Below are 9954 nucleotides of genomic sequence, written 5' to 3'. Positions count from 1 at the left end.
AATATTCAAGACTCTCTGCTGATGTTAAAAATCTTTGCATCAAGTTGTTCATTAAGTTGAAAGTTCCTCTTTATGTAACTTTACCCATATACATAAATTCTATGGGAAAAAATGGCATTCCAGTATTTTAATGATGTCAAAAAGGATATGTTGACACTAAAATTAATTGGAGAGTGGAAGGCTATAGAGAAATAAAGACAAGCCCTACATAAGGAAAGCTATTCCTCCAAATAAGCTGTTTTTGTTGTCATTTAACAAAAAATATTTTCTTCTTTTTCTTTTTTTTTAAGAGAAGCACAGTCTCTTTTTTTTTTTTTTTTTTTTTTTTAAAGCTAAGGACATTCAAGATACTACTAGGTTTGGCCTCCTTAATACTAATCCAAGGTCTTTCATAAAGAAACTACCCTAAAATATAGAAAACCCATGTTAAAAATTATTAGTGAAATGTGTATGCATTGCTGTTATTTACATAGGAACTCTAATCAAAGAATTCAGTAAAAGTGATTATAAACTCATAACCCACCAACTCACTAAGGAGCCATGATGAACATGCATATACACACCTGCTGAAAAAGGAACATGATCTGGATCCACGGCTGAGGTTCTTGGCTGATGAGAATAAAACTGGATTTACTGTAGAGGCAGTAATGACCCTTCAGGGAGCAGGTAAAGAACAACTTTGCTACACAACTTCTAACAGAATCTAGAAATGAATATATACAGCATTACACATAGATTCTTCCAGAGTTGTACTTTATACTTCAACATAGAAACACCTTTGGAAATACGTTCTTCAGTTTCAGTCTGCAAATGAATAACTCCAAACAACTGTGTATTGGGGAGTGGATCCATTTCATGGAATGTAGATTTAACTAAAGATTTCTTCAACAAATTATATTCTTTCTATCCATCTTTCCCTTGTTTTCATTAATAATGCATTAGGAATCTCCAAGGAACTCACCTGGGAGAAAGAAAACTTCTCACCAATAGAAAGGGAGATGCCAGCACGTAATATCTTTCTGTTCTTAGAGCTCTATCTTCATAATAAAAAATTTTCACCCCCCCCCAAAAAAAGAAAGGGAGATGCAGTGTTACTACTATCTGATTGGGCACTTTGAAATGATAATGTGGGAAGGAAAGCAAATGCATAGAGGAAACCCAGGCATCTCCTGGGCAGTGGATAGTATGCCATGAACCAGTAACATTGTTCTCTTGGTTGTGCAGGGGCCACAAAGACAGCCTCCAGAATAACTTTGCCAGTGGTGTGAATTCCTGTGAACTGGCCTGGTGTGGTTTGAAAAGTTTATCTTGTATATTGAAGAGGTTCAAAGCAGGGAAACTTAATGAGATCATTTTTTAGGGATAAGAAAGTGGGGGAGGGTAGTGGTGGTGGCATGGAGCAGAAGTGGTAAGAAGCCATAAGTAGGAGGAGCCATTTAATTTTTACACCCTACAAGTTGGGTGTTATTACTTCTATCTTAAAAATGAGGAAACTTACTGCATTAGCGGGTCATCTTAGTGAACCACTATGAATGCCTTGTTCACCACCATGACTTTGGCATGTGACATATACAAGAGATGCTCAAGAGAACATCTGGACAAATGAATGATGCTCAGGGATCTAGAAAAGCTCCTTAAGTCTATACAATCTGTGGCAGAGCCAGGATTTGAACTCAGCTGAGCTGATGCCACATTAAGATGCTTTAGGCTCTACCATATTGGGAATTTTTAGATCTGTCATATTGATAATGCATGAGGTAGTTATTCTTTCAGAACAAAGCTGATATTTTAATAAAAAAAGAATTAAGCTGATAATTTAAATGAAATATTTTGAAAATTAATAGATTTTAGTATGGACTACTTTTAAAAATGGAAATATGGGTTACAGTTTATTAATAAAGTTATGGGGACCCTAATAAGGTAGCAGTCAGTCCCCACCTAAGAGAGTGCCCTGGGTCCCCTAGAGAATTGGGGAGGCCTATCTGTGCACTATAGGGACTCAGGTGTGAAGGAATAACAGGCTTTTCAGGAAGAGCTTAGAAAAATTAAGGAAGAGTGACCAATGACACATTAGAGGAGAATGCATTGAAAATAAAATAAAGCCACCCATCAGTTTAGAAATACATACAGAAATCTTAACAATTAACAACTATCTGTGATTCTGAAACACTGGTATGGAAGAGGATGTTTTTGTGAAGTTAATTGTTTTGGGGAATTAAAAAAAATGGGGTTGAGCATTCAGTATCCTTGTATAAAAACAGAAATCATTTCTGTATTCTGTGGGTGAATGGATTATGAGATGTAAAGAATGACTGAAAGTTCAGTGGAAAAGACCAGGAGGTCCTGCATTGAGAAAGAAAGATCTCAATGTATAGAATTGGGCACAATATTAACTTAAAATTGCCCTATCAGAAATTATTTGAAATGGTAACTAAAAATCCTTTTTTGGTACAGATGTTCTGGAAAATTGGATTTAAATTAATCAATAGTAGAGAAACAGGACATCAAGTATTTCATAATGGCACACACACAAAAATGGTATTTGAAATAAAGCTAGATGTGATGTATACTCTGAGACAGCAGTATGTTTTCCTTTAATAGAAGGGTTCAAAAGAAAACAAGTTCTTTTCTAACAAGCTATGCAGTAACTTGACAGTCACAAGTTGGACTTCAGGCCTCTGCCATGAAAAAAGTTTTTGTCTTTGTCTCTTCCTTAAATGTTCTCAGTACTCATTCGTGTTTTCTTTTGCAAATGAACATTGATTAGATTTATTTTACTCACCCTGAGTCTACCAGTTTTCTATACACAACCCACAGAGGTCCCAGATCACACAAAATGGGCAAAGCAGTAGAAGACAGAGGCCTTTAACTTAGAAGCATATATGCTAGCTATAAAAATAAACCAGTTCTGTGATATCTTCTGTTAATGCTTTCCATAACCTGATCTGTAGCAATATTTTTTCCTCATTTTTTTCAGAGCTTTCCTAACTTGGAAAATTTTCCCCACAACATTAACATTTAATTGCTGATTTTTCTCTGCAATTTTCTTCCTCATGTTCACTCTGTGGTATTGAGTGGTAGGCATGCATAAATGGTTTTTGGATGAATGAATGAATGAATGAATGAATGTCAAACACTATGTGGAGAGCAAGAAGGGCCAGGATGTTGACCCTGCTCTTAAGAAGCTTACAGAAAAATTGGAGAGACATCTATAAACAAAACATAAATTGTTTTAAGTCCATGGGATAATGGAGGGACACACAATTCTGACTGCTCAGAGAAATGAGCAGCTTTTTTAATTTTTTAATCTTCGTGGAAGAGGAAATATTTGAGGTCACTTTGAAAGATAACCACAATTTTGAACTGAAAAAGTTGGGAGGAGAAAAGCATTTTAAGTTATGGAATATTCAGAAAAAAAAATATGAGGCATGAAGTTTAAGGTAATTCCAGGTAGTAAGGTAAGTGTATCTGGGTCATTATGATATTTTTTGCTTATACAATTGATGTCCAAAGGGTTATTTATTTTTATAGAGTAAATGTTGAAGGTCATGCTTTGCTAAATATAGAATGCTTTGCCTATTCCACCAAATCTGCTTATTTCTTTCTTTTGGTAGATAACAGCCTATCTTTGTAAAAATCAAAGGATTTGTTGTGGTCTTTATAAACATTGAAGTTAACATGAACATCAATAATTGTATAATATAATTATATTATAAATTGAAATATCCAAAATGTATACATCACACACATGGGTAGATTTAAAGGTGTGATACAAAATACAAGAATAGGTTGCAGTTCAAGATGGCAACATAAGAAGGCCCTGAACTCACTGATAAGCAATATGCTTGATAAAGAATTTAAAGTAATGATCTCAAAAATACTCACTGGGCCAGAGAAAAGAGTGGGAGAACTCAAGTGGGACCTTCAATAAAGAGATAGAAAATATTAAAAAGAACCAATCAGAATTGACGAATACAATAACTAAAACAAAAAACACACTAGAGGGAATCAACAGTAGATTAGAAGATGCAGAAGAATGTATCAGCAATCTGGAAGATGGGAATAGCACACAAGCTGAATGGCAAAAAGTGAAAAGGATTTTTAGAAATGAGGATTAAGGGATCTCTTGGACAATGTCAAACCAACAAACATTCGCATTGTAGGGGGTCCCTGAAGAAGAACTGAGAGAGAGGTGTAGGAAACTTATGTCAAGAAATAATAACTGAGGGGAAAAGGTGGCAGAAGAGTAGGGGAACCTATTCTAACTGGTCCCCAGAATTGAGCCGGATAGCTACCAGACCACTCTGAACACCCACAAAATCAGCCTGAGATGTAAGAAGATAGATCTGGATCTCTACAAACAGAGTATCACAGGCGGTTGGTTTCGAGGTATGAAGTGGGGAGCCGTGATTCCTTGGGCAGATATCAGAGGATAAACGGCAGGGGGAGGGAGCTGTGGTGATCCTGCACCACCGGTGAGTGATAGCCTCCCGTGCTGGGGTTGGGGCGCAGACTCGCAGACCAGTAGCTAGCGATGGGGAAAGGGCTTTAGGGCAGCCCCTGGACTGAAACCCGGAGTGGTGGGGCTGGGCTTGCAAACTGGGGATGGCCGGCGGTTTTAGAAGCACAAAGGGCAGAGACGTGCCCCCATTCCTGGACCTGGAGATGAGGACTGGGAGCCCTGCTGAAGGGTGCACAACCCAGGATGCTGCAGTTTATAGACAGAAACAGAGATAGTGTGGCTTGGAGAGCTCACGGAAGAACAGACTGTGATCTCTCTGCTCTGAAGCAGAGGGTTGGAAATGATCTCTTCTGCTCTGACTCTCCGAAGAGATGTAGAAATCCGCCAGGGAAAGCCACCAGAGAACAAAAGCCCCCCAAAACCGGATTTCACTGAGCCCATCCCCCCCCACAGAGGGCAGGGCAACTCAGCCCAAATAGGGTTACCTGAGTAACAGTGCAGCAGGCCCCTCCCCCAGAAGACAGGCTGGGAGAACAAGAGGCCAGGAACCCTAAGGTCCCTATAAAACAGGTGCATCTTGCTTGGGTTGTGGTCAATAATTTGGACTCTGTACATTCCCGCAACCACCCCTCAACAGAGTGACTAGGAGGAGGAACCCCAAAATAGGAAAGACTCAGAGACTGTGACTTCTGCCACAGATTTACAAATGGATACAGATATAACCAAGAAGTCAGAGATGAAATTCAGGGTAGCAATTGTCAAGACAATAGCTAGAATGGAGAATTCAATCAATGACAACATCAAGTCTCTAAGGGCAGAAATGAAAGCTGAATTGGCAGAATTTAAAAATGCTATCAATGAGATCCAATCTAATCTAGATAATCTAACAGCTGGGCTAAGTGAGGCAGAAGAATGCATTAGTGATCTAGAAGGCCAATTAATAGACAAGAAGGAAAAAGAGGAGGCCAGGGAAAAACAACTCAAAATCCATGAAAATAGAATCAGAGAAATAAGTGACATCATGAAATGATCCAATGTCAGAATTATTGGGATCCCTGAGGGGGTGGTGAGAGAGAGAGAGGACTAGAAGATATCTAGCAAATCATAGCAGAGAACTTCCCTAATCTGGGGAATGAAACAAACATTCATGTCCTAGAGGCAGAGAGGACCCCTCTGAAGATCAAGGAAAACAGGCCAATGCCCCGGCATGTAATAGTAAAACTCGCAAATCTTAGAACCAAGGAAACCATCTTAAGGGCAGTTAGGGGGAAGAGATTCCTTCCATACAGAGGGAGGAACATTAGAATAACGTCAGACCTATCCACAGAGACTGGGCAACCCAGAAAGTGCTGGCAAGACATATTCAGGGTATTAACAAGAAATACATGAAGCCAAGAATACCTTATCCAGCAAGGCTGTCATTTAGAATGGATGGAAAGATGAAGAGCTTCCAAGACTGGCAGAAACTGAGAGAATATGTGACCACTAAACCAGCCTGGCAAGAAATATTAAGGGGGGTTCTATAAAAAGAGAAAGACCCCAAGGGTGATATAGAACAGAAATTTACAGAGACAATCTATAAAAACAAGATCTTCACAGGCAACATGATGACAATAAATTCGTATCTTTCAATAATCACTCTCAACGTGAATGGCCTAAATGCTCCCATTAAACGGCACAGGTTTGCAGATTGGATAAAAACACAGGACCCATCCATATGCTGTCTACAAGAGACTCATTTTGAACCTAAAGATACATCCAGACTGAAAGTGAAGGGATGGAGATCCATCTTCTATGCCAATGGACCTCAAAAGAAAGCTGGGGTAGCAATTCTTATATCAGACAAATTAGATTTTAAGCTAAAGGCTGTAGTTAGAGACACAGAAGGACACTATATCATTCTTAAAGGGTCTATCCAACAAGAAGATCTAACAATTGTAAATATCTATGCCCCCCAACATGGGAGCAGCCATCTACATAAGCCAATTGTTAACCAAAATAAAAAGTCATATTGATAACAATAAGTTAATTGTAGGAGACCTCAATACTCCAATCTCAGCAATGGACAGATCATCTAAGCAGAAAATCAACAAAGAAACAAGAGCTTTGAATGACACACTGGACCAGATGGACCTCACAGATATATACAGAATATTCCACCCGAAAACAACAGAATACTCATTCTTCTCGAGCGCACATGGAACTTTCTCCAGAATAGACCACATACTGGGTCACAAATCAGGTCTCAACCGATACCAGAAAACTGAGATTATTCCCTGCATATTCTCAGACCATAACTCTTTAAAACTGTAACTCAATCACAAGAAAAAATTTGGAAGGAATTCAAACACTTAGAAGCTAAAGACCGCTCTGCTCAAGAATGTTTGGGTCAACCAGGAAATCAAAGAAGAACTTAAACAATTCATAGAAACCAATGAAAATGAAAACACATCGGTCCAAAACCTATGGGATACTGCAAAGGGGGTCCTAAGGGAGAAATACATAGCCATCCAAGCCTCACTCAAAAAAAATAGAAAAATCCCAAATTCACCAACTAACTTTACACTTTAAAGAACTAGAGAAAAAGCAACAAACGATGCCTAAGCCATGCATTAGAAGAGAAATAATTAAGATTAGAGCAGAGATCAATGAATTAGAAACCAGAAACACAGTAGATTGGATCAACAAAACTAGAAGCTGGTTCTTTGAAAGAATTAATAAGATTGACAAACCACTGGCCAGACTTATCCAAAAGAAAAGAGAAAGGACCCAAATTAATAAAATTATGAATGAAAGGCAAGCTATCACAATTAACACCAAGGAAATAGAAACAATTATTAGAAATTATTATCAACAATTATATGCCAATAAATTGAGCAACGTGGAAGAAATGGATGCCTTCCTGGAAACCTATAAACTCCTAAGACTGAAACAGGAAGAAATCGACAACCTGAATAGGCCAATAACCAGTAACGAGATTGAAGCAGTGATCAAAAAACTCCCAAAAAACAAGAGTCCAGGGCCTGATGGATTCCCTGGGGAATTCTACCAAACAGTCAAAGAAAAAATAATACCTATCTTCCTGAAGCGGTTTCATAAAATAGAAACAGAAGGAAAGCTTCCAGACTCATTCTATGAGGCCAGGGTTACCTGAATCCCCAAACCAGTCAAAGACCCCATCAAAAAGGAGAATTTCAGGCCGATATTCCTAATGAATATGGATTCCAAAATTCTCAACAAAATCCTAGCTAAGAGGATTCAACAATACATTAAAAGGATCTTCCACCACAACCAAGTGGGATTTATCCCCAGGATGCAAGTGTAGTTCAACATTCGCAAATCAATCAATGTGATAGAACACATTAATAAGAGGAGAAGAACCATATGGTCCTCTCAATTGATGCAGAAAAAGCATTTGACAAAATACAGTATGCTTTTCTGATTAAAACTCTTCAGAGCATAGGGATACAGGGAACATTCCTCAAGTTCCTAAAATCCATCTATGAAAAACCCACAGTGAATATCATCCTCAATGCGGAAAAGCTGAGAGCCTTTCCCTTAAGATCAGGAACACGACAAGGATGCCCACTCTTGCCACTATTGTTCAACATAGTACTAGAAGTCCTAGCAACAGCAATCAGACAACAAAAAGAAATAAAAGGTATTCAAATTGGCAAAGAAGAAGTCAAACTCTCTCTCTTCACAGATGACATGATACTTTATGTGGAAAACCCAAAGGACTCCACCCCCAAATTACTAGAACTCATACAGGAATCCAGTAATGTGGCAGGATACACAATCAATGCACAGAAATCAGTTGCTTTCTTATACACTAACAATGCAACTGTAGAAAGAGAAATTAGAGAAACGATTCCATTTACAATAGCAGCAAAAACCAAAAGATACTTCGGAATAAACCTAACTAAAGAGGTAAAGGATCTATACTCTAGGAACTACAGAACACTCATGAAAGAAATTGAAGAAGACACAAAAAGATGGAAAAACATTCCATGCTCATGGATTGGAAGAATAAACATTGTTAAAATGTCTATGCTACCCAGAGCAATCTATACCTTCAACAGCATCCCGATCAAAATTCCAATGACATTTTTCAAAGTGCTGGAACAAAAAATCCTAAAATTTGTATGGAATTAGAAAAGACCCTGAATCACCAAGGAAATTTTGAAAAAGAAAAACAAAGCTGGGGGCATCACGTTGCCCAATTTCAAGCTATATTACAAAGCAGTGATCACCAAGACGGCATGGTACTGGCACAAAAACAGACACATAGACCAATGGAACAGAATAGAGAGCCCAGATATGGACCCTCAACTCTGTGGTCAAATAATCTTCAACAAAGCAGGAAAAAAATATGCAATGGAAAAAAGACAGTCTCTTCAATAAATGGTGCTGGGAAAATTAGATAGCTATATACAGAAGAATGAAACTTGACCATTCTCTAACACCATACACAAAGATAAACTCAAAATGGATGAAAGACCTCAATGTGAGACAGGAATCCATCAAAATCCTAGAGGAGAACATAGGCAGTAACCTCTTGGACATCGCACAGCAACTTCTTTCAAGATACATCTCCAAAGGCTAGTGAAACAAAAGCAAAAATGAACTTTTGGACTTCATCAAGATAAAAAGCTTTTGCACAACAAAGGAAACAGTCAACAAAACAAAGAGGCAACCCACAGAATGGGAGAAGATATTTGCAAATGACACTACAGACAAAGGGCTGGTATCCAAGATCTATAAAGAACGTCTCAAACTCAACACCCAAAAAACAAATAATCAAGTCAAAAAATGGGCAGAAGACATGAACAGACACTTCTCCAAAGAAGACATACAAATGGCTAACAGACACATGAAAAAATGTTCATCATCATTAGCCATCAGGGAAATTCAAATCAAAACCACATTGAGATACCACCTTACACCAGTAAGAATGGCAAAAATTGACAAGGGAAGAAACAACAAATATTGGAGAGGTTGTGGAGAAAGGGGAACCCTCTTACATTGTTGGTGGGAATGCAAGTTGGTACAGCCACTTTGGAAAACAGTGTGGAGGTGCCTCAAAAAATTAAAAATAGAGCTACCCTATGACCCAGTAATTGCACTACTGGGTATTTACCCCAAAGACACAGATGTAGTGAAAAGAAGAGCTATATGCACCCCAATGTTCATAGCAGCAATGTCCACAATAGCCAAAATGTGGAAAGAGCCAAGATGCCCTTCAAGAGATGAATGGATAAAGAAGATGTGGTCCATATATACAATGGAATATTACTCAGCCATCAGAAAGGATGAATACCCAACTTTTACATCAACATGGATGGGACTGGAGGAGATTATGCTAAGTGAAATAAGTCAAGCAGAGAAAGTCAATTATCATATGGTTTCACTTATTTGTGGAACATAAGGAATAGCATGGAGGACATTAGGAGAAGGGGGGGATTTGGAGGGATAGATGAACCATGAGAGAC

The 9954-nt window shown here is 38.3% G+C and overlaps 1 protein-coding gene across 2 annotated transcripts in view; it reads right to left on the bottom strand.

Moving 5' to 3' along the window:
* VEPH1 (ventricular zone expressed PH domain containing 1) overlaps positions 1-9954 on the bottom strand; it is a 240610-nt gene that overhangs the window by 57094 nt on the left and 173562 nt on the right. For both annotated transcript variants that reach the window (XM_025879871.2, XM_073898129.1), the window contains exon 10: positions 564-703. In XM_025879871.2, coding sequence (XP_025735656.2) covers positions 564-703 — 140 coding nt within the window. The remainder of the gene's footprint in view (positions 1-563; positions 704-9954) is intronic.

This window comes from Callorhinus ursinus, unplaced genomic scaffold (genome assembly GCF_003265705.2).
Source record: "Callorhinus ursinus isolate GAN/ISIS: 27379988/994484 unplaced genomic scaffold, GSC_fseal_2.0 scaffold1, whole genome shotgun sequence".
Classification (NCBI taxonomy): domain Eukaryota; kingdom Metazoa; phylum Chordata; class Mammalia; order Carnivora; family Otariidae; genus Callorhinus; species Callorhinus ursinus.
This window is presented reverse-complemented; position numbering and strand designations above follow the sequence as displayed.